This window comes from Onychostoma macrolepis, chromosome 11 (assembly GCF_012432095.1).
Source record: "Onychostoma macrolepis isolate SWU-2019 chromosome 11, ASM1243209v1, whole genome shotgun sequence".
Lineage (NCBI taxonomy): Eukaryota > Metazoa > Chordata > Actinopteri > Cypriniformes > Cyprinidae > Onychostoma > Onychostoma macrolepis.
In genome coordinates this window covers 2,127,238-2,152,867 of record NC_081165.1, presented here as the reverse complement: position 1 = coordinate 2,152,867, position 25,630 = coordinate 2,127,238, and the positions used below count along the sequence as shown (strand labels likewise).

Sequence of the window (25,630 nt, the reverse complement as noted above, 5' to 3'; positions counted from 1 at the left end):
CTCTATGTGTCACATGATAAATTTAACTTTTTTTACCACCATCTTCGGCTGATTCTGCCAACAGGCCTGTGGACAGAAATTCTCATAAAAGAGAGCAACCAAAGCACTTTATCTTGGCAAATTTACCCAGTTGTGCAATCAGAGAAGGCAAGTAAAGTGTGTGTTTAGATAAACCCACTGCTTACACATTGGTAACTGCATTGGGATTTAAACATCTTCCCATTGAGGCGAGAGGTGGCGTGTGCTGTCAATCACTTAAAATATAAAGGTTTGGATATGTGTAATAGATAAATCTGCATAATGTAAAGACTGACGCGAAGATAACGCTTTAAATAAAGTTGTCTTTCATCTGCATGCCCAAAAACCTGACAAAAAACTGGAAATGTTTACAGGTAAATACTGATTAAAGATCTCCGTTCATCATGACACCCTGGTGATATTTGTCATCTGTGTTGGATTTCAGCATCAAACTGTGCTTTAATTATGACTATTACAATAAAATTTACCAGTGAAATGCATAATTCATATATCCTTGACTTGCAAGAGACTCGTTTTTGTCAAACACATTTTTATGTCATCTTATAATAGTCTAGCATTATTTTTGACCTTTTAGCTCTGGATGATGTGGAACTTTGGCATGTGTTTTTGTCTAATATAAGCAGCTGGAGAAACCATTAAAATTAAACGTATTACTAGCTGTTCTTAGCTGTCAGACTGCGATGACGTCAACCGGCGCTGACAAATGAAGCCATCCTACATCTATTGACACAGGAACAATAGGTAAACGCTGGGTTATTACCCTCTGAAACATCATTTGTCTGTGTATATATTATTTTTCGGTATTGGATATTGTATTTAATTTTGTCGCTGTCAGTCATGTAAGCTGTCTTAACTCTAATGCACTTTAAACTCTTTAAAGCACTTTCAGCTTATCATTCACACAGTTCAGTTTTTCTTTTTCTAGTTCCTTGAAGTAATAATTATGAAACTGAATCTTTTCTTAGTCTTAATTACAGGGGGGAAAAAAAGGAAAATAATTGCCACATGAGGCTGATTGCTTTGACAGTATGATGATTGTACAGATGACAAGAATTAATATTATAACCATGAATAAGTAATACATTACAAGCAGCGTGTAAATTATGTTATGTGACATTATAACATCACACATTAACATAAGACCAAAATACGCTTACATGCAATAGTAATGTTCACCTGAATAAGTTCCTGCTGTCCCAGATCCCATTTCTTAATGCCATTGTCTCGGGATCCACTGAACAGTACGTCGCCATGTACAGCAAGGCACTCAATCCCATCGTAATGAGGGGGCTCGAAGTTATGAGCTGGTCCGATGTTACCCTGGGTTCCCTCCGCAACATCAAATATCTGCATTAAAGAGATCATGAATTGAGAATGAACTTTGACATATAAGAGATCATTGTACTATAAAAGCATACTGCAATTTCAGAGCTCAAACATTTCTTGTTAGTGCAAAAAAGCTTTTATTGAAACCAAGCTGCCAAAACAACTAGTTTTCTACTTATACAGATTTTTATTATGCAATAGAGATGAATACATGGAGAATGCTATATGATTGTTTTGATATGCAAGGACTTTACGTGGTCAGCCGTTCTGTCTCAAAATCATTTATTTCATAGCTAACTCAGTAAATCAAGCCATCGACTGAACAGTCATTTGCAAATTATTTTCTTTTCAGTAGCATGAAAAATAACAGATATTCCAAATTGTTATTAAATTATATACAGAAAGCGAAGAAAGAACAATCTCTTAATAATCACTAAAGCTGTCGATCACTTTAGTTCAGTGCAATTTCTGCAATCTCACCAAATCTCCACAATGAAACTCATTTATATTGTGTCAGCACTTGAGAGCATTCACAAGAGTATGTTAGTTAGCGCTGAACAACACTCCTACTGCATTCATGCATTCAAAACTAACTACAATGCCCAATGCTGCCAAAACAAAGTGCTAAAAGGAACCTTAGATGGAGTAAATGTACTGTAAACGTAAGACTGTAATCCACTCTTTACACGCTTAGTAAAATGCAAATAGTTCATTGTTTCAACAGCTTCACATGCATAATACTTATTTCATATGCAAAGATGTTGCAACTGATCAAACCATAGTCTAAAACAAGGTAGAAAATGGCCATTTTTTTCTAAATTATAACTGCTTTTGATGCAAATATTTTAAGCACAACATGGTACTCAATGTCAATCCTATATCCTAGATGACTACATGAAGAAAAGAGAAATATATAAAAAAGGGAAATAAACTAAAATGGTTAAACGCACCTTCACGTAATGGTCTTTGGATCCAGTGATCACCTGATCCTTGCCTCCTCCAGAATAACCTACTGTAAGACACATGACTGACCCAATGTGTCCAGTCAGCTTCCCAGTGGCCTGCATTCTGCACGCAAAGAATAAAACAGAATATGCACATTTTTATGAACTCTGTACAGCCCGTTCACTTGGTAGGTTTTTGAATTCATCAATAAATGCTAATGACTTTGGAATGAACTATGCACCTGTTGAGGTCCCATGTGCGGACAGTGTTGCCTGCAGCGGCATACAGCACAGATCCAGAGGGATTGAGGGAGATCTGGTTGATCTGGTACTCGCCTTGGGCTGTAGTGATGGTGCGAGTGGTTGTACCAGCACAGGCATCGCCTGAGACCACCTGACCCGATGACCTAAAGATGGATGAGTTGAAATTTTCATGCTAAAATAAAAACTAGGTGCATTCAGATGCTACGGCTAAATGCTAATTGAAAAGATACTCACGTGAATGTCCGGACGCACTTGGCAGAATCGCGAATGTCCCATACTTTAATATATGAGGTGGAAACAGTGAAGACCAGGCCGGAGTAGCTGCAGTATTTGACAGACACAACGTTGTTAGGATGTCCTCTCAGGGTCACGATTTCCTGTCCAGTCACCAGGTTCCACATCTTGCAGGTTCGATCTGAATACCAGGTATTAAAAAAAAAGTGTTACACTACTCATATTGTTTATGATGCCAATCATGTGCATCCTTGAGCCCAAAGTAAAAAACTGAAATATATTTTGCGCTTTAGGCACACATCACCAATGGCAAAAAGGTTAAGCATGCTTTAAAATTACATAACATTTTTTATTTAATTAGGTTTAGAAGTTAATTTAATTATTTAAAAAATGTTCAGTCCCTTCAATCTATTAAAGTCCTTAAAGCTTAAATTTGTACTCAATGTCCAAAAGGTTGCTAGCCCCTCCAGCAAAAACACAAAAACATAATTTGCAAAATGCAAAATATGCATTTATGATTACAGTTTCAGGATGTAATGCTGGCAGCTAGTAAATGAATAATAACTGAAGCACTGAGTAATATATAAAGTTGCACAAGATTTCTGTTGAGCTGCCCATAGTTAGCCTTCTTTACAGCAGTGGGCTTTTGACCTTGAGAAAATGTAATTCAAATTGGCTCATGTGTGTTTATGTTTTCCTTTCACAGGTTCACAGTGGGAAAAAAACTATACCTTTAGAGCCGGTAAATAGCAGCTCGTCCGTGGCATCCAGGCAAAGCACAGGTTTGGTGTGTCCCTCGGCCATCGCCACACACTGCAGAGGGGCCGTCCTGCCCCCCTTCAGCCCACCTGTGGGAGTGATTACACCCCTGCACAAAGACAGGCAGCATTTTAAAACACTGTTGTGAAGTGCGGAAGTCTGTGAGGTTAGTCGAGCAGGTGGAAAGGAGGATGTTGCAACAAAGCTTGTTTGTGTTCAAATACAACGTGTGCCATCTGTTCCACACGGATGGACAAAAAAAGCAGAAAAACAATTTTTTGCATCAATGTGTGAAAGAACAACAGATTGAGGGACAAAAAAAAATTTGAAATCGGAAGAAGGTCCAATCTGTTAACCTAATTACAGGTTATTGTCAAGTTTGTGGAGCCACTGAACAGTGTTTATAAGTAGAGTACGAGAATTAGCGTGTGAGCTAAGCTAACATGCTATGCAATGCTAAGCTAATGCTATACTAACTGTATGCGAAGCAAATACATGGAGTTGTTAGTTGGCAAGAACCTAACTGAAAATCCAAAGAATGATACACAACTGGTAATTTACATTAGAACAATTTTAAAAATCTTAAAGTATTAAACAACATGCGTCATAAAGAGATTTTGCAGAATTTCTAATCAGACATTGAACTGAGTAGTCATTAAAAATTCTTTCAGCCAATGGAGTTGCTAGGTGGACTTGATTCAATGGGCAGACTGAATTGTTCACTGAATTGTTCCGGTGGTTGAACCTTGCACACTCCAGGCCCCCATCCTTCGGCTGCTCTCCCTGGAGTTCATTGTCAACGTGCTGATATTTAATTTGATTTATCAGGCTCCAGCTGTGTTTTCCAGGCTGCCACTCTTCTTCCTCTATGGACTCCATGGGTCATACAGGATACGACCATCAGCCAGGCAGACGAACATGAGTGAAAACAATAGAACAGACTCCAAGTATCGAGCAGGTGCTAATTATATCCTGTTGTAGTGTACCACTGCCAAGCAGCAGGGGAGCCGATACATGTGACGTTGATGTCACACTGACTGCAAAGCCAAGCCGAATGCACACTTGAAAGGGAAGCCTGTTCGACTGATGCAAACTGCAGCCAAGTCCTCTGTGAGTTGTGGATTTTGGTTCAGAAGCTTAAATCCGCATTTCAAAGCCGCTCAGTTGGTCACTGCTGACTTTGCAGGGTGGCACAGAAAGTGGATCTATTTTAAGACATCTTCAACGTCCATATGTTTTGCAGAAGCATGATCGACTCTGGTGTGGTGCAAGTAACATTTATCTCTAGACCCCAAAGGCTGCAATTGACAGAAATGTTAAGCACCTAGGTAACATTATTTAAAGGATTAGTTCAATCCAGAAACCTAACCCCATTCATTTTCTAAAAAACATAAAAATTTATAAACATTTTAACCACAAATGCTCGTCTTGCACTAGTTTGACCTCACGCATTACGCAGTCACATTGGAAAGATCATTCGTGACGCAAGCGTAAGTACCGACCTAGTGTTTACAAGTGTGGAGAAGAAGGACTGTTCAAAAGTTGTATGCTGAATGACACATATTTATATGTCTTTGTATTAGTTTATGGTTTAAAATTGTCCATTTGTGTGTGTATTATGGATGTTAAAATCTTTTGAAACCTAAAAGATTTCTTCCGCTAGGAAAAAATGTGACCTTTCCAATGTGATAATGCATGAAGTGCATTGTAGAGCTAGTGCAAGATGAGCATTTGTCGTTATAAAGTATATATATTTTTTTATTATTTTCAGAAAATGATCGATCGTTTCACTAGACAAGACCCTTATTCCTCGGCTGGGATCGTGTAGAGCCCTTTGATGCTGCATTGAAACTTGCACTTTGGACCTTTACCCCACTGGTCCCTGTTGAAGTCCACTATATGGAGAAAAATCTTAGAATGTTTTCCTTAATTTCTCTTCAACTGAAGAAAGAAAGACATGAACATCTTGGATGACATGGGGGTGAGTAAATTATCGGGAAATTTTCATTCTGGAGTGAACTAATCCTTTAATTATGACATTTAATTCTGACATTTTGGAATGTTAGTACAAGACAAACCATTTGCGTGATTAAACAAATTCAAAAGGCACCTGGACACAGGTCTTTGGAGCTCCCTACCTCGACCACTGCAGTCCCTAATGGCTAATCCTTATCCTGCATATAGAAGTCCCTCGTTTTAAGAATGCATTCTATGCACCACTTGGTGCATGTGACCCTTTGGTGCATACACCCCAAGGGCCCTGGTGTTCAGTTTCTTTTGTCGCATGTCCTGAGGCTTTGAGGCCCCTTTCCATCCTGAGATGATATGCACGAGAACAGAAAGTAGATATGACTTGTTCACGTGTGCTGAGGCAGCACAGAATTTGCAAATGATCGACTGAAACTCTCGCACTCAAGCAGGGATGAAAAGGAACCTACTGCGTCTGAGGATGCAGAGCAACACGGGGCTTTTTAAACTTATTTATATCCACATAAATTGTTTAAAAGACTCTTTGCAGTAGACAGGCAGCACTTCTTCCTCCTGGCAGCCTTATGTGAGAGAGATGGTCCCAATTAGGAACCACAGAGTTTCCCAGAAGCTCCCAAAAGACACTTCAAACCTCTTCTTCACCAGTATGAGCGCCGTCAAACCGCCCGTCAATCATCGAGACCACAGCCCGACAAAGGCGTGGAAGGAACGGTTGCTCTCAACCATGTTGGGAATCGTGTTATGATGTCACCATTTTGTGGTCTGTCTAATGGCTGACAGGCTTGGCATCACCATCACACGACACCTGTCATGGTTGCTCATATCACATCGGGGAGCGAACAATGTTTCGCCTTGGATGGCATCCACTAGCTTTTTCTGTTTTCCCCCAACAATAGCGCAGGCAAGCTGGTGTGCAATTGAAAACCGCAATCTCCACATCCATCGTAACAGCACCACAGAGCCAACTGCAAATGGATGTAACGTTTACTGACAGCTGGCAAGCCGAATTTCTGGTCAGATTTATGATGGACCGCTGCCACGGGCTAAATGAGGGTTTCTATCGCAGGAGAGATGTGCTAAACACACATGTTGTTTTGATGGAAGAGAGGATTCGTCTATAAACTGATCCAGAACTTCAGGAAACAAAAATAAATCTTAAGGTCTCAAGGTCTCAAAGGACTTGTACTTGAGGGACCAAGACAAGTAAAATGACTTTGGGGTTGATCTCTCATCCCTCGTCGTATTTCTGTCTTATTTTCCCATGCTCCCACTTGTGCATTATGTCAGTCATAACAGTGGGGGTGTTTTCAGCTCAGTACTGACCCCTCCTGGAAATCGGAGAAGTCATTTCTTTGAGTAAACAGGTGGAAGTAATCTGTCAGAAGAAAAACAAAATCAAACAAAAGTAGGCATTACTTTTCAAAAACTGACTTCATTTTTTGGCGTCAATTTTTGCTGCCAAGAAAGCTTTGTAACTCCAGTTGTGCCTGCCAATTAGCCTACATATATTGGCAACCTGGCAGGGCTAAACAAGTTTTCCCGCCCCTAAAAAAAAATAATGAGGCTCTTCCCCTTAAGGTTGACAGCGTTCCCGACCAGCCCAGTCTCGGAACGCTCCTTCCTGCCGGCCGAGCGAGACGGAAATGAAGCTGGAGTTTGGGATGAAGGGAAATTGGTCTCCAGTGGGCTGAGATCAGCCTCTGTCCAGCTCAGCGCCTGTGAACTCCTAATGATGGTGGAGCCGTCAAAGCCTCTGTGCAGGCGCAGCCGCACAGAGGTGACAGGAGGATGGCTGATTAAAGAGGAAACTGGGACATCCCAGCTCTCTGAGGACAGATGAAACGCGAGAGGCTGCTGTTGGCACATTTGTGCTCTCTCAAGTGAGAGGAACTCTAGGGAGGTCCGGCGAACAGGAACTGATGGTGATCGGGTTCCGGACTAACACTGTGTGAGGAGTTTAAACATAAGTATCTACAAAGTGTGTGCAAACTTCAATCAAAGAATACTGATAAAGCATTTAACTGAAGTCTGCATCATTATCATTCTAAAATTGTATATGCAACTAGATAGTTTTCCATCTAAAGTAAATCTACACACATGTGCACATGCAAATCTCATCATCATGGTGTTTAGGGTGCTCTAGGTGGTTTTCAGGACACTGTTATCCTGGGTGTTTGCTAATCAATTCAAAATTATACACCCCAAATTCTCTAAATGCTCAAACTTCCTTCATTTTTATTTTTTTGCCTACTTTATTGCCCACCAGGCAAAACGGTTCACAGTTGGGAGTTAGTAATAGTGATGTTTGCCTTGGCAAGCTTCAATAACGAGCACCACATAATTTCTCCACACCATGCAGCTTAATTTTTTGCTCATTTGAGCCGATAAGTGAGGAATTAGAAAAAAGTGTTAAGAGTTAAGGAAAATGCTCACATTTTATTCCTCATTTAGTGCCAATCAAACAAACTCAGCCAATACATGTATAGTGCCATGCTGTGCCATGAACATTACTGCCATAAACCAAAAATCAGTCTATACACACTTGACATGCAAGCCCTGCGATACTAAAAACGCATGAAAGGAAACACTCCATTTCACACAAGTGCGAAAACCAAAACATTACAACAAATGATAACAGCAAATTTGAAAGAAAAATAAATAGAATTGATGTTCTAAAAACCACACCTTCATGCAGCACATAACCAAGGAGTGAGCTCACGGTTCTGGACCCTTCCACTGGGTTGAAAGCAAATAAATCAGATGCTCTGAGAAAAACATGGAGTGTGAAAAGGGGTAAGTGGAGATGGGGGTCCTGTTGCCTCTTCTCCAAGTCTCCTCAGCAGAGAAGACGAGCATGAGGAGGTCAGGATATGGAGTTTCTGTGCTTTTCATGGATAAACGAAGGGGGAGTTGTTATGAATGAACCTTATCTGAACATTCCCATTGCAGGATTTAGAGCAGACCGCTGTGGTTCAGAGAATAAAAGCCTTCCCTACTGACTCACTCAGCTTTACGCTGATCAAAGAGGGTGTTGATCTAAAGAAAAAAAAAAAAGAAAAAAAGTCCAAACTGCCCAGTTACACTGGCTTCAGATAAGAATTTAGCCGAAATACTAAGACATCATAGCGTGAAGTTCATCATCATGCTGTTTTGTTTCATTCGGGGATAGTTTATCAACAGTGGCTCACTTGGTGAACAAGTTAAGCCAGCTGTCTGTGATTCCTCCCTTAAACAGATTTGTCTCTCAAAGGAAATTTGGGACCGAGTGGTTGCAAGCACTCCATGTTCCATCATAGAGCCATTAGCTTCTAATGGTATAACGAGAGCAACTAGAAAGAAACGAGAAAAATGCAATCGTGCTGTCAGGATAATGGGGTGCAGAGAAATCACAGTGTCGCTATATTGGATAAGAAAAGAATATTGAGCAACATACAAAATTGAACCTGTGGGGTTTGTCTGAACCAATTTTTTTTGAGTCTTTACAACAGAGGCCAGAGGAAACTTGTGAAAACACAAATTAGATTACTGGTAGTTCAAAGGATAAAAAGACAAAAATTACTCAACATGTTAACAAGTTCGGTTGGCATCTTACTAGCCAATTTTACAGTCGATTTTCATTTATAAGCTTCATTTACATAGTAGCTTAAGAGTCAAGAGACAGGGCGTCTCTCAGCGGGTGGGTGTTAACCCCGAGTTAAAAGCCCTGCCGACAACTTCTGGACTGCCTAAAAATATTGTTCAGTTGGTGAGGCAGACTCTTGTGGCTTTGGGAGTGACTACTGAAGTTCTTTTCTGTCAGATAGGGTAATTTTGACAATTTGTGACAAGGAATCAGAGAAAAACATTAAAGGCAGTTGGCAGAAGGCATCGAGATTTTGGCAAAAATGCTGGTAGTTGTGACACTCCAGACCAAAATCGTTTTGAGTTGGCTAGTGGGACGCCACCTTTTGATCCCAGTCCAGAGCTGTTGCGAGAGTCAAATAAGGTTTTTAATAGGGCCTTCAAAACAGCTCGGCAGGAAATGATCAATTAAATGATTTTGTGACATTTAAGCAAGTACGTTCAGATCAAAAGTTGTATTTTGAAATCGGTTTTCCTTCCTCTGAACCTTCAAGATCGTTAAAGCTATTCAAGCAAGTCCATCCATAAGGTTCATTCAATTCTCACAGAGTTCACAGCACAGGACGCAAATGGAAAGGGTGCATGCATGCTCACGCCATGACCACACCCGGTGGGGGCGTGGCCAGGCGGGGCAACCAGGCAACAGGAAACAGAATGACAGACAGAGATCTCTACCTGAGCACCTCCGAGAGAGAGGAGTCGCTGTCATCCGACCTATAGGGCAGAACGGCAGTTGGGTTAGGGGAAGGCGGGAAGAGTCAGTAGAAGACAGAGAGGGAGGGAGAGGAGCCTTTCAGGATACAGGCGGGAGCAGGGGGTGGGGCTGGAGCAAAGGGGGAGGAGTTAGCAGGAAGGTTATGCAGAGTTCATTGGGTGGGGTTACTGGTATAAGACTTAACGTTAACAGGAAGAGCCCACTCCAAACCTGAGCTCTGATCCATATTTAGAAGTCTCAGTGATGTATTCCCAGAGCTTGTGTTGTTGTAATGGATACTTCACGTCTCAATTCACTCGGCTATTTGATCTGAGCTGTTTTTATAGTGACCATCAACGAAATGAAACATGACTCTAATAAAAAACGCCAGCGTTTTAGTGAGATGTATTATCAATAAAAAAAATTTCATTAGGGCAGCATCTCTATTGAAACACTATAGCGCTCTAGGCTAAACAGCTCCCACTATTCACAGACACAATATACAAGTACATGAGATTCAAAGCCACATGTGGCAATCATCGCTCACACATTATACTAAGTGCTTTTATGTGAAATCGGATGATTGCTGATGTGTAGAGAATAAAATATGAATGATATACAAACATAAGTGGTTTCCTATCATCAATAGAAATAGGTTTGAAAACATTTTATTGTGCAATTAGTATTTTAAAACAGAGAAACCCTAGAACCAAGTTAGGACACTGTTAAGCTCTGTCAACTATATCTATGAGCTGCAATCGATTAATATAGAAATATGTTTGTCAAAAACAAAAATTGCATGAAGTTTCACACTACTTTAAAACACAGACTCAGTCAGACTAGAAGCAAATAAACTTACGACATGCACACACGCTTATTTGAGAAAACAGATTAATGAGAGTGTGACCAACTGACAGGGCACTTTGATTCGCTGACACCAACACTGATTTGAATGTTGATGAAGGTCTATTAATATTGACCTGCAGGAGTGTCTTGCGTCTGCTGTCCGGTTTTGTTATTCTGTGCTAACCCGAGCAAAGACTTAAAGGCTGTCAGGATTCCAGTCTAATCAAGTCAGTTGGTTCCATTAGGGACCAATCAGTAATCAAGTGGAGAAGCGTCTCATGGGCTACAATAATTAAGGTCACACAACAGCGTATATACTGAGACCGACTGAAAACCTGGAATTGCAGCTGTGTGCGGAATTATCTTCCTTGCGTGGGGTTGTGCGTCGGCACGGCTCCAGCATGGATGAATCTAATGTTTTGAGAAGTATGTGTGGCAGTCAGTCACTGTACCGGTGTGGATATTTACTGTATTTCGCAATCACAGATTCTAGCCTACGTCTTGAATATATGACCCAAATAAGAATTTTCACCGTATATTGCCATCTGAACAAGTAACAAGTCTGCCACGTTTGTTCTGACCGACTGAGGGAAAAAAGCATTACAATAAATCACGCTACCAATGGTAATTAAATCTAACGATCGGTTTGCTCATATCACAAACCATGCAAATTATTATTATACTTTATTCTCAAATTATTAATGTTAACAACAACAGCATTGCGTGACAATGAGTATAGTGTGTATTAGCACTTAGATTTCTAATTCTGCACAGTCTAATCTAATCGTCATGCCATTCGAATTTCATATTAAGAAATTATTTCAACCCAAAAAGCAAATTATTATTCTTTCGAACTCGTTTTCTTTAAAATACAAATCTTGTGTAATTCCAGGCTATCTGTAATCAGAAGCACATTTAAAACTGGAATATAATTTAAATTAATTCACACGTGTTTCATAAACACAATCCTTTCTGGATTACAATCCGCCATCAAAATGATACATTTAATTATTCCAGCTGCTGTGAGAAAAGGCGAAACGATCCGCCAACTGCAGGATCCTCACATGCGATAGCCTAGCAGCCGGGACAACTTTATGTTTACAGACGTGACGCATGACGCAGCAGCATGCTCGAATTTCCCACGAAAACCTATCCGGTACCACTCAAATTAAAAAACATTATTATAAACTAACCGTTGTGAATCAGGCTAAAGTAAGGCGATAGTTTTGAACACTGGCTGGTTATGTACTTGCTCAAATATTGATTTCGGATCATTTTTAATAAAAAAAAAAAATTAAAAAAAGTTACGGACTGCAGCTTTAAGTTCTAAATAAAAAGAAGTGGTAAAGGAGGAAGTTTATTAGCACTGCATGATAATTGTCAAAGTTAATTTCCATATGACGACCAATGATGCTACATCATGGTATTTACTGTCAATAATTTTGTCAATAATAATAATAATAATACCTCAAAACATCATGGATTAGTCAATTTTGTTTTGTGTCTTTCAGTTTCTCTTTTTGACAATACCAAACTTGGAAACAATTTAATTTAAACCCTAACAATTTAAAGAGTCAATGTTTTTGCTACAGAATTTTACCATATTTTTATCATTATTACTTTCCTATCATTATCAAAAGGGGATTTTATCAGTTGATAGTCAAAAGTTTAGACACACCTGAATGAATATTTCTTCAGGATCTAAAAACAGTGGTTCTCAATCAGGGGGCTGCAGGATGACTTAAAATTGTTATTTATTTTTATTAAAAATATTATTAATATTATTTATCATACTACATACAATTTCTTATTACATGTTATAACAGCAATATCTTAGCCTAAACCTAAAGCAATCTTGACAAAGATGTCATATTTGATGACTGATTTTCAATATACTTAACAGAGAAACCAGAGTAGTCAGAGTCAGCCAGCGAGTTCCGACTTTTATTTTGAAATAAAGATGTGCATGTAAAATCATGAAACAAATCGGTAAAAACCTCCATGAATTTTCATGCCAATAGTTCAAACATCTATTCTATTTTTTATTTATTTATTTTTTTTTTTTTTGAGAAATAAGTCTAAAAATGTTTTGAATATAAAAAAAACTGACGGCTTCTCTGTTTGTGATGCAGCATGAACTATATAGCATGCATCCGGGGTTCTTGCAGCACGTCTTTTTGTGTTTGTTAGAGGTTGAATTCAAATCAAATATGGCTCATAATACTTCTGAATATGATGTATACTTCAAAATTATTTTGAAAAGTATGGAAAAGCATGTTTCAGGTCACTCAAACCATATATGGAAATGGAGCACCCTTATATGGTTACTAATAGTGCTGGGTGGTCATCTAGTGGAAAAGTCTGGTACTGCGCCCAAACAAAATCTTACCGTAACCTAATTTTTTGAGATATCAACACATTAAATATTTTTGGTGTTGATTTTCTGGCAGTTTTAGAATTCAACATTTTGTAAAATATATATGCTATATAAAATTACGTTTTACATTTTATGTTTTCAGAAACTTAAACTCCCATAACTTTTTTTTTTCATAATTTTTTTTTTTCATTCATGCAATAATCTGTGTAACAAAGTGTCTTCTTTAAAAATACACCAAACTTAAGTCTGTGCTTCAAAGCATTCAAGAGTTATAACGATTTAAGTAGGAAATGTCATTTTCAGGTCCATGCTCAAAAAGTGGAACCAACAGTTAACAGGTTAACATAACTTTAGGATTTTTTCACCCATTTTAAGTCTAAACTCTCTCTTCAATAGGTTCGCAAGATCTGAGGCAACACATACGCTCACAAATAATGCCGGAAGGGTTGCACCATCAGGGGTTTGTTCAAATCTCTAATTCTAAGTATGAGCTACAGTAATAATGATGCTTGCCTTAGCAAATAGTGCTAATTATGGTAATTTAACATAGAACACAAAATTACTGTTCTAAAGGTGGTTGTATGACTACGAACAGGATAGATAGCAAGCCAAACGCTGTAAACAAACTACGGAATGTTGCGGCCTGGTAGAAATTACATTAAGAGAAATCTACAGTCTGCTACCATATGTGTCCTATCCCACACTCACACACCCGGGAATGCAATATTCAAGGGGTTGGAGAAATAATGAGATAAATCCCTGACAGGCGCATCAAATGACCAATTTAGATCTCTATGGCAATATCAGACACTGCTGATTCAATTATGGAAGGAAAGTGCAAACAAAACCCATCTTCAGAGGGTGGAATAATTGGTTATTCTACCCTAATGTGCCCACTTGTGGTGTTATAATGAGAATTCACAGGAGCCGAAGAACTGACTGTAGTTTCTGCTGTCGGCTTTGAGTTATACTAACCATTCAACTGCAATTAGAGATCGATACTGCCTGCGGCACACACAGGGTTAAAGCTGAGGTACCGAACTAGTGGATTAAAATACTGTAATGAAGCACTCGAAGTAACCTGACCGAAAGCATAGTTATTTACTTATAGCCGAAGGAGAAAAAAACTAGCTGGGTGGAAAAGGAAAGCAATTAAATAAACCTAGAGAACATGTGGGCTTATGCAAAATCCCATGCTCAGGTATGATGACGAATTAGACCCTAAAAGTAAATCAGCCTCTGACGATTTTTTTAATCAAGATAATAACTAGTTCATGCTGTCCGTGTGTGTTTGTGTGCAACTCACTTGTCGAGCGCTGAGCCCTGACTCTGGTTGCTTGTCAGCCGGGAAAAGACGTTGCGGTCGTTGCGTGTTCGAAGAGGAGGGGAAGAAGGAGGGGTGTAGCCTACCTCTGGACTTCTGACATTGAAAAAAAAAAAAAGAAAAACAATACACACAAAAACAGCATGTTTGATTAAAGTAAAGAGTGTAAAAGTATTCTGAAACCTAATATTTCATAACATATCAACAGTTAACCTGATACACACTTCACCTTTAAGGATGTTAAAGGGATAGTTCACCCAAAAATTACAATTCTGTCATTGTTTACTCGCACTGAAGTTGTCGTCAATGGCTAACATCAACTATTGGTTACCAACATTCCTCTGTTTTCAACAGAAGAAAGATACTCACACTTAAGGATAAGTAAATGTCATGTCAAATTGTCCATGTCAAATTTATTGTATGAGTACCATTAAAATTAACATGTTGACTAAAGTAGTTTACAGCATAATATTGATAAAAAAATAACAACATTCATCCATGGACCATTTCCTATATTTTAATTTACAAAGGCAGATGTATACTATATGAATTTATTTGCAAAACTAAATAATTCGTTATTACATTTTTCATTTTAAAATATGTCTAAGAAAATAATTAAAACATCTTGGAAAAATGTCTTTGCTTTTAGATACAAAAAGCTGAAGGAAAACATTTTTATGTAGGAATTATTTTTATTACTGTACTCTTGATTAATTGACTGACTGACTGATTGATTGATTGATTGATTGATTCGTTCGTTTGTTTATTTGTAAGCTAAAGCAACATGAAAACACCACACAAAGATACAAATAAGTACACTGAAAAATAAAAATAGTCGTTTTTACTCGAACAATAATTCTAAGAAATGCATTTGTCTACAAAATAAAATAAGTTAGTATGACTAGTATTAGGGTATGTCTATTTAGGTGTATGTCTGTTTTTATTTTTACATAATTTGCACTTGTCTTGGCATTCAGTGTGGACTGCAAAGAAAGAATTTCATTGTACAGGGAAACTTGCTTTTCCTCACTGTGCATAGGACAATAAACGTTTTGAATCTTTGAATATTAGTTTTGCTATTTTTGTCCTGTCTTTAGGAAGCATAATGAAACTGTAATAAATTCAGTAATAAATTGTGTCTTTCTTCCCACAGATCTTGGTTTGAAACCCCAGCAACTAACCTTAACTAGAAACATTATTTGGCAGATTTCTGGTGATGAAGTTACCTATATGGCTGGCCTCGGTCGTATGACTGCCTCCTTGTTAAGGGAGATGTGTCAGATCCTCTGGACTGCCTTGGGCTGAAACATCAGCATACAAACTGTGTTATGTTCAAAATAACTGAATAACTGTGAGGAGACAGAATCCAAAATTCTCATCACACCCTGATCCTATATAACGGACAGAGCTGGGTAGATTACTTACAAATTGTAATCCGTTACTGATTCCAAATTACATCACAATAATTGTAGTCAGTAACTTAATCCATTACATTACACATTTTAGGTAATATAATCAGATTACTTTTAGATTACTTTTGACCTAACTCGTTTATCACATTGATTTAAACAAGATAATCTTGTACCATATTGATGTAAAAATACAAAGACTGAGAAAATATATTCCTTTCATTGTAATTAACAACACAAAGTGCATTAAACATTATATTACATCAAGGTTTCCCAAACTGGGGTTCGTAAAGGAACTGCAGGGGGTTTGTGAGTTTAATGAAAGGCAAAAATGTAATTAAATCATAAAAATGTAAAATTAAAATAAATCATTTTAAAATAACAATCAAAATAATTCACTTACTACGAAAGAAGAAATATGTTATGTTTACCTGTACGCCTTACGACCATTAGCCGATGTCAGAGAACTGTGAACATGCAAATGTGATACTTAATTATTCAAATATTTATTTTAAAATCTCAGGGGTCATTGATTATGATTTCACTTTTTTAACTTAAGTTAGTGTGCAATGTTGCTGTTTGAGCACAAACAACATCTGCAAAGTTACGATGCTCAAAGTTCAATATAAAAGGGAGATAGTCATTTACAGAATTGCTGATTGACCACCCCTTTAAAGTAAATATATTAGATGAAAGTTGACAAAGTTAGGTTCAGATGACAAAAGTTTGAGAATGTCTGCAAATAAGAAAAAAAAAAAAAACGAGAATTTGTGCATTTTAATGAGTTTGAAAGACAAAAGCCTTTCAATAATACATAATACATGGTTAACCTACTGAGTGATAATTCAAATAAAAATGAATGTGTTCATCAGTAGTTGATGCAATGTTGAAAAACTTCTTAAACCTGAAATGATTTTTGTAAATCCATTGGTCAAATCCTCTGTTGACACCTGACTAATGATGACTAGTCTGTGTGTGAATGTCCACAAAACTGGACTTCTGAGTGTATATAAGCGGTAGACTATTTTAGAAAGGAACATTTAAAAAGATTAAAAAAAGAGGAATTAGAGAGAACTAATACATTATAAATAATTTATTGCTATTGTGTGAATAATATGTAATCAATAAAAAAGTAACTGTAGTCTGATTACGAATATTTTCAAATGTAACTTACTCTAATTACAAGTACTTAATTTTTGGAATCTGATTACGTAATCCAGATTACATGTAATCAGTTACTACCCAGCTCTGATAACGGAATATAATTGATTCCGTTATGAGAGGGTTTTGCCTGATAGTTCCACTCACAAAGTGTGTCCTCTGATAGGCAGGCTGATGGTTCGAGACACCAGCTCTCTGGAATAAGCCTCTTTAAGGACCAGGCCGTTTTCATGGATCTCCGACAGAGAAGCCAGGGACTTAGTGATGCTCTTGGAGGAGAGGTCCAGAATCGGGCCCAAATACTCAGCTGACACCGCCTTCATTTGTGCAGATAGCCGAGGCTCAACCTGTGAGAGGAAATGCAGTAAATATTTCAAAATACTACACTGCCACCTGCTGGTTATAACACACAGAACAGAAATTAAGTGTTGCTTTCCAATGCTGATGAGCCCATTCAATATAGCCATAGCATAAAATACTACTCGATCAACGCTGGCACAAATTTTGAGTTTTACCTTCATCTTAAAGTCATCTTGACTTGCAGACAACTTCATCTGGGAAAAACTGTAGCAGAAAGTTAAGCAGTGAGGTTAAAATTTAGATTTGGTAGATTATTTCATGATAATCATCTGTGAATGTGCTTTAAGAATGTATTCATACCCGCCCTCTGACGCCTGACTGAACTCAGACGCATCCTCATCTGTGCTCGCATAGCCATTCTCTGAGGAACATGTGAAACAAAATGACAAATTAACACCATAATTACAAATAAAGCTGCAAGCAGCGATTACCGGTGTTCAAGCGTATAAAGGCACTTATGCAAATACGAAAAAAGGCATTATCTATTATTTAGGAAGACTGTATCTACGCAAATCAATGATTAAATAGAGCATTTTTGCTAATTGTTAAGTCTTATAGCACCACCTAAAACACAATCTCCATAAAAGTTGGTATGCATCTTTAGAATCATATGCTGCATGTGCTCGCCTAGTTTCATGAAGTTTGCAGTTTTAGTTTGGGATTTATAGGTTTTTGGGTATATTTGGTCAGGCCCATTTTCTAAACGACCTTGTTATATCTAACCAAAGTGTAAAGTTCAACCTTTTTTTGATAATCATTGACCTAGAGAATCCAGAGTATTGTACTGCCGTGGTTTTCTTGAGGGTACGAAAAAAACCTAAGAATAGTTTGCGAAAGTAGGATTTTTTAATAATCTTGAATGATTAACAAATGATTTAATTGACAGCAGTGATTCTTGAGGCAAAGCTGTTCAGAATGAGAAGGCCTATCATATGATATGAATACCGTGTGCATGTTTGAAAAGTCGTGCAATACACTATCGTTTAGACATTTGAAAAATGTGATCGAGCCCCAAGGGCCGATTTCTTTCAAATTTCTCTCAGACCTTCAGGGCCGAGAGTCAAACAGACCCACCTAGTTTTGCTCGGATCAGCCTCTGTTAACCCTGTCTTATAAGTGCTCGAACTTCATTGGCTAGTTGATGTGTAGTTATAGCCTTTCCTTTTTGTTTTTGTCCTATTATAGCACCAAACAGTGGCCAGACTCCGTGATTTTTCTCATATGACCTCAGATCATAGTCTTATATGTGCGTAATGAGTTTGAAGTAAATATCTCATTCTGTTGAAAAGCAATAGCCATTTTAGGAAAAGTGGCCCTGCCTCTTTCGAACATTTTGCCGTGGCGTCAGTTTTTTTTTTTTTTTGATGATTATTAATATTCACTCTCTAGAGGATTTTCCTGCACTGGTTTGGTTCCTCAAAAAACATAGGACTGGTTTACAAAAAAAGGTAAAAAAAAAAAAAAAAAGCCAAAAATTTCCTCAAGGGTGGCGATCGAATCCGTCACATGCATCTCGTTCATCTCCAATGTTATAAGACACTTAAGTCTACAACAAGCGCTTTAGGAGTTATGAGCAATTTCCTACTTTTGTTCGCTGTAGCGCCCCCGTGTGGCCGATTGAGCAAGTCTTGGGGACGTTGTAGACGGGATGAGTACTACCATGCCTCAAAAGTTTTAGGTCTCTACACTTTACGGTTTGGTCTGCCCCATCAGTTTTAGGTCAGAACGCTGATCTGTGAGAATCTTAATTACAATAGAATTACAGTGCTACGCACTTGAACACAGTATACATAGCAAGGTTTTTTTAAATATATATAATAAATAAAGAGAATAAAATCGATCACCCTGTCCCTTTTTGAATGTTAAGCGTTTTGAGTGCCTAGAAAAGCGCTATATAAATGTAAGGAATTAATTAATTAAAAGGTAGAATAGATAGAGCCAGTGTTAGAGGAACATGTTATTTTATTTTTTTTTAATAATAATTAAAAAAAGAAAACAAGTAGATAGAATAGAAATAGAATAGAGTGTGTTAGTGTTAGAATGGAAGAGATGTGTTGTTAGCCATTTCTTAAAGATCGAATCGAATTGGGCAGATCATTCCACCAGCAGGGAAAATATAGATATCGGAATACTCATGACTGATTACTCACCTTGCTGGACATTGTGGATTAGAGCTTGCAGCTCAGGGATACACTCTGCCTTTTCCCTTAAAGCATCCAGGATCATGTGATTTTGGGAAGAGCCAATCACATCTGTCTGCCGCAGCTGACCCTCCAGTAGGCGAATTTGAGCCTCTTTTTGAGCAACTTGTAACCCCTATATACACAAACACACGTGAAACACTACCATTCACACGTCTGGGGTCAGTAAGATGTTTTAAATATTTTTGAATGAAGTCTCTTCTGCTCACCAAGGCTGCATTTATTTGCATCATTACTCCAGTCTTTAGCGTAACATAATGCTTCAGAAATCATTCTAATATTAAAATTTTTTATTATCTACCCTGAAAACAGTTGTGCTGCTTTTTGTAGAAACCATGATATAATTTTTCAGGATTCTTTGATGAATAGAAAGATCAGCATATATTTGAAATACAAATCTTTTGTAACATTATGCCTTCACTGTCACTTTGTATTGTAGCTGAAAAAAGGAATTAATTTCTTAAAAAAAAAATTTAAAAATCTTTCAACTTTTGAATGGTACTGTGTGTATTTGCTCTTTTTTACGGTTTAAATTATAATATTACAATTTCATTATTAATTTAGTTATGAATTAATTATTCTAATCTCCTTAATCATGTATTACTCTGGATGAGCATAATCAGAACATCAAACAGTTTTGTTGGATTTGTCTGCCTGGACTTACCTTGTCAATAGAGGCTTTGAGGAAGTTGTCCAGGAGAGCACGAGCTTCGGCCAGCGAGCAGGAACTGATGACCACTGAGGTGTCCACTGAGTCCAGCTCGTCCTAAAATAAGCACACGATTTGACCAATATCAAAAAACCCTTATGTAAATATAAGTGATGTCTGATCCAACTACATACAATAAGCAAGCAGTCATTTATGAGATGCCCTGTACCTTGGTCTCCTCGATCTGAACGATGGTGGCCTGGCAGTCTGACAGACTGTCACTGATGTAGTCGATGTTGGCATTGAGAACCTCTATCTCCTCGTTCATCTCCTGAAGGAGCCTCTCCTCCTCATCCTCTCTGAAGCCCTCGTTCAGTAACTTTTCTCTCTTGCGCAACAGCGCCTCCTGCTGCATGGACAGCTCCTCACGTTTCTGGAAGCGTGATGGAGACATCATATTTGATCAAGCGTTATGTTCACAATCCTTCTTTATTGCTGAACTGTTACATTGTTAAACACACAAATCATTAATTCACACAACAAAAATGCACAGGGTTTCAGATCACTTTGATGTGTAATTTCCCTTTCACATATAATGCATAATGTAACATGTAAAAGAAATATAAATGCAAAAATCACCTTAATGAGGCGATCCATATCAGCTTCCATATTAGTGATGGTCATTCTCTGCATCACAATATCCATGATCCTTCTCTCCAGAGACTGCCACTTCTGACGGGCTGTCTTTGAAAAACTTGTGCTCGTACTCTTTCGCTGGAACTTTTTTCTATTACTGAAAACAAATTAAGATATACAATGTATAGCCTACAGTTCATACTGTAATGTGAACAGAATTTTCTTAATGAATGTCACCTAATAGATCTAAGAGTAACCATAACATTTCTTAGATTAACCTTTAAAAAAAAAAAAAAGAATGGAATAAAAAAATGTGCATTTAACTTCCAAAATGTGATGCATTTCTGACTGAAAAAAATGGAAATATTGTAATAATTTAAGGCAGGATTGATACATTGGGATTTGTTTGGAGTGATATAAATGGTTGTTATTATTATTATTTTGAAGGTTGTATTTATTTGTAAGTAAATATATCATACCATTCAAATCAATTGTATCAAATGTGAAAAAAAGACATAAATTTAAAAAAGATTTCTGTTTTAAATAAATGATCATTAGAACTTTCTATTAAATCAAAGAATCAAGAATCCTGAGAAATAAAAAAAAATGTATAGGAAAATTATCCAAAAATAAAACAAATTAAAAATAAGGAAATCTTCACTGATAATAAAGGTGCGTTCATGCCATATCACAATTACCGTGATTACGATATACCAACTTGTAAACTTGCAGAACTCACAATTTCAATTAGTGAATTGGGACTTTTCTGAGAGCTACAACTTGTACCACCTGACCACCTCAGATTCATTAGGCACTATGTGCAATAGTTCTGAGTCCAAGGGTGTGAACGTTGTGTGTTGTCATTTCGAAATTACAGCAATTACGACATGGCATGAATACAGCATATGAAACGTTTGAGCAAAATTTACATATTAAGGTCTTTTCACACTGAACGCGAAAATTCATTGATGCTTTTGAATCAAAACAGTAGATCCGTATGGGGCTATTCACACCAGGAGTGATCATTTGCGGCGTGAAAAAGCGACTTTTTTTTTCGTCCTGTGTGTCGATTTTCCCCCCCGTCGCTCCGTGATGAAACGGGTTGTCCAATTAGATTTGAGGTAAGATTACATGCCCGGAGCAGCTGCTGTTGCACAAAAGGGTGAGAGTGGAGGCTCTAATTATATTTTAAGGGTGTATTCACACCTGTCTGGTTTGGTTCAATTGAATCAAACTCAAGTTCGTTTCCCCCTTTGATGCGGATGTTTTGGGCAGCTGTGAATACAGCAATTGCACTCTGGTGCGGACCAAACAACTGTACCAAGACCCAGCTGAAGAGGTGATCTTGGTCCGCTTCCAAACGAACTCTGGTACGGCTGAATGGATGAACCAGTGAATGGATGACCTTAAGCACACGTGTGGTTTTGTTTAGTTTCTGGTTCACTTGCAAAAAGGGCAGTGTGAAAGCGAACCGCAACAAACAAAAACAAAAAAAAAAAAAAAAAAATCAACATTGTATTTGCTCCGGACCAAAGCAAGTCAACTAGCGGACTTGCTGGTGTGAATACAGCCTAAGATGTATTCTTGAAAGGACTATAGATAGTTAGTGTTTCTGGTGTAGAACCAAACTTTATTTATCTTAATTTAACGCTGTTGCTTAGCAGACGATGTGAGGAAAAATGCATTGTTGGTTGGCGCCACCTAGCGTGCAGGTGTGAATTAGCAGATGACGATCAATCGTTTCACGCTCCGTGTGAAAGCACCGTTCGTCTGCGATTCGCATCGCGCACAGTGTGAAACAGCCTTTAGGCTGCTTTCTGAAGGATCACGTGACGGTGAAAACTGGAGTAATGCTTTACCATCACAGGAATAAATTTGAATTTTAAAATAAAAGATAAATTCTAATAGAAAAGTTTTTTGAAATTGTAATATATATAAATGGTATATTTCACAATATTATTGTTGTTTGTTGCTCAAATAAAGGCAGCCTCAGTGAACATAAGAGACTTCCTTGAACAACATTCATCGAGTCATTGGTGTATGCATCACTGACCTGGCCAGGTTTCCTCCAGTCCCATGACTCTCATTCTCTCCCAGGAATCCATTCATTTTGGTATTCCACTGGCGTATGATGCTGGACACCGAGCGAGTGGTTTCTTGTTCGGAGGAGGTTGTTGTGGTGTTGGTGGACAGCTCTGCTCCGGAGTCCACACTGGTGAGTCTGCGGGCCACGCGTCCGGCCACACGCTCCGACATGGGCTTGGCCAGCCGCCTCAGCGCCGTCACTTCCTGCGTCTTCCTCCGCAACACCATCTCCTGCTGACGCTTCTGGGACTCCAAAGCTCGGATCTGATACTAATAGAGCACAGAGAGAGTGAGTAAATAATACTTCATACTCCACAATAAACAGCTGGTAGCACTCGTTTTTAAAGGTTAATCAGCCAAACCTCTTGTCGTCGCTGCTCTTTCTTCAGTTGTGCGATTTCTCGGTTCCTCTTCGCATCGATCATCCTCCTCCGCTGCTGCTCCTCCTTCATCTGCTTCATCAGTGCCACCTATGGGTGGGATGAAAAGCAAGCACTGTGAGAAACTACTAGATGCAACAGCGCCTAAAAGTAAATAACAAAAAAGTAGTCCAATGTTCCCATTCACATAATATTTTCCTTAAAAAAAAAAAAAATTGTATGCAATATTAGAATGAATGTGACCCCAAAAACAGTACATTCCATTAAACAAGAATTTTGTATATGAATAATATTAGGTTATTTTGGTTTTTTATTTACATTTTGTGAACACATTTCTTATTGTTTGCAATATAGGTATTAAAATTTGTGGTTGCACTTATTTCTGGTCCATCTGTCACACTGGAAAGCAACAGCCAATCAAGCATACTGCATTATGGGATGGACTTATTTCATACCTTGTTCTTTGTATAATTTTGCAAATGTTATCTGGGTCCTATACACTACCATTCAAAAGTCTGGGCTTAGTAAGTTTTTTTAATGTTTCATTCTCACCAAGTTTTCATTTATTTGATCAAATAAATACAGTACACACAGAAATATTGTGTAAAGTTATTACAATTTAAAAACTTTTTTAACATATTTTTTAATGTAATTTATTCACGTGATGCAAAGCTGTATTTGTAGCTTCAATTACTCCAATATTCAATGTCACATGATCCTTCAGAAATCATTTTAATATGCTGATTTACTCAAGAGACATCTTTTTATTCTTATGTTCTTATTATTATCAATGTTGAAAACCATCATGCTTTTTTCAGAATTATTTGATCAATAGACAGTTTAAAAGAACAGCATTTATTTCAAATAAAAATGTTTTTAACATTATAAATGTCTTTGTCACTTTAATGCATCGTTGCTGTATAAATGTTCATTTCTTGCAAAAAAAAAAAAAAAAAAAAAAACTTGCCGACAATACTACTTTAGTGCTTTAATGTTTGGAATCAGCTATTATTTTTATATTTTCAGTTTTAATTTTAGTTACATTTTGTGTGTTTTTGTCATTTTTAGTAGTTTTTTATTTATGTGTACATAGTTTATTAATTTTCAATTTTAATTTAATTATTTTAGCACACACTTTTTTAAACTAAACTGAGAAATTTTGCAACAATCTAAAATAAAAAGTTTTTATTTTTTTTTTATTTTATTTCACTTAAAGTTTTTTTTTTTAAGCATTATTATTCAAAATGACGACTTTTTATTATGTTACTTTTAATTTAGTTTAGTTTTACTTAACCATACTAACCCTGCCCCAAACTTTTTGAACATTAGTCTGTGTGTATAGCCACTTTTCCATTACTTGAAAAAAGCAAGTACTTTCCCGCTACCAGCATATAAACTTTCACGCAAACTGGGACGCACACTATGCCTGAGGGATCAGCTACTTCCATGGAAAAAGAAAAAAAAAAAAAAAACCTACACTCATGGGATAAATTGGTACTTTAATTACACTCTTAAAATAAAAGTAGGTACTATAAATGTCTTCATTCTCAATTACAGTCAATTATCTCTGCAGCTGATGAAACCAATTAAATATTTTAGTTTTTCTCCTGATGGCCTCAAGGGGGCAGCATATTTCTAAAAATAAAGCTCCAGCTCTCACCTTTGCTTTCTTCATCTCGGCCACCTCAGACTGCAGTTTCTTGAGCTCTCTCTCGTAGCGGCTCTGGTTCTTCAGCAGACGCGCGTGCTCCTTCTGAGCAGCCTGCAGCTTCAGCAGGTCTCGATTCATCTCCTTCAGACGCTTCTCATAATCTGACTTGATCTTACAGGCTTTCTCTTCAGTGTAGTTCTCCATGGACACTAAAATCACAGAAAATTTTCATAATTTCTTATGGGTTTGGAAAAACATGATGGTGAGTAAATGATGACTGGGTTTTAATTTTAATGGTTAACTAACCCTTTAAAACACTTATTTATATACTTTTGGGCCTTTTGCCTTGTAAAAATACCAGAAATACATCACAAACAATGGAAGCGATTTCTCCACAAATAGATGTGAAGCTGGCAGACGCTCACTGAGGTTGTGCAGCACGCGGTCTCTCTCCAGCTGTGTGTCTCTGATCTTGTTCTGGAGCAGAATCAGTTTCTCCTCATACTGGCTCTTCAGCGTCAGGAGCCGCCGCTGGCTGTTCTCCAGCTCATCGATGAGTCTTTGCTTGATCTCGATCTCACACGTCAGGTCCGCAAGATCGGCCTGTAAACTGACTAAGAGATGAAGAGCCACAGGTTACAAGGTCAGTGTGAATGAAAGGGACTGACTGGACGTTTAAAA

General features: G+C 37.7%; 1 protein-coding gene across 6 annotated transcripts in view; it reads right to left on the bottom strand.

Moving 5' to 3' along the window:
* kif21b (kinesin family member 21B) overlaps nucleotides 1-25,630 on the bottom strand; it is a 90,943-nt gene that overhangs the window by 9,731 nt on the left and 55,582 nt on the right. For 3 of the 6 annotated variants that reach the window (XM_058791020.1, XM_058791023.1, XM_058791024.1), the window contains exons 14-33: nucleotides 25,375-25,563; nucleotides 24,959-25,158; nucleotides 23,281-23,388; nucleotides 22,887-23,188; nucleotides 20,837-20,990; nucleotides 20,427-20,630; nucleotides 20,213-20,314; nucleotides 19,498-19,663; nucleotides 17,648-17,708; nucleotides 17,503-17,551; nucleotides 17,135-17,334; nucleotides 16,258-16,293; nucleotides 15,644-15,718; nucleotides 14,400-14,513; nucleotides 9,852-9,890; nucleotides 3,539-3,675; nucleotides 2,808-2,988; nucleotides 2,552-2,716; nucleotides 2,316-2,433; nucleotides 1,216-1,386 (exon numbers count right to left, since the gene is read on the bottom strand). In XM_058791020.1, the coding sequence (XP_058647003.1) occupies nucleotides 1,216-1,386; nucleotides 2,316-2,433; nucleotides 2,552-2,716; nucleotides 2,808-2,988; nucleotides 3,539-3,675; nucleotides 9,852-9,890; nucleotides 14,400-14,513; nucleotides 15,644-15,718; nucleotides 16,258-16,293; nucleotides 17,135-17,334; nucleotides 17,503-17,551; nucleotides 17,648-17,708; nucleotides 19,498-19,663; nucleotides 20,213-20,314; nucleotides 20,427-20,630; nucleotides 20,837-20,990; nucleotides 22,887-23,188; nucleotides 23,281-23,388; nucleotides 24,959-25,158; nucleotides 25,375-25,563 (2,771 nt within the window). The remainder of the gene's footprint in view (nucleotides 1-1,215; nucleotides 1,387-2,315; nucleotides 2,434-2,551; nucleotides 2,717-2,807; nucleotides 2,989-3,538; nucleotides 3,676-9,851; nucleotides 9,891-14,399; nucleotides 14,514-15,643; nucleotides 15,719-16,257; nucleotides 16,294-17,134; nucleotides 17,335-17,502; nucleotides 17,552-17,647; nucleotides 17,709-19,497; nucleotides 19,664-20,212; nucleotides 20,315-20,426; nucleotides 20,631-20,836; nucleotides 20,991-22,886; nucleotides 23,189-23,280; nucleotides 23,389-24,958; nucleotides 25,159-25,374; nucleotides 25,564-25,630) is intronic. The other 3 variants (XM_058791022.1, XM_058791021.1, XM_058791025.1) reach the window with 3 other exon arrangements.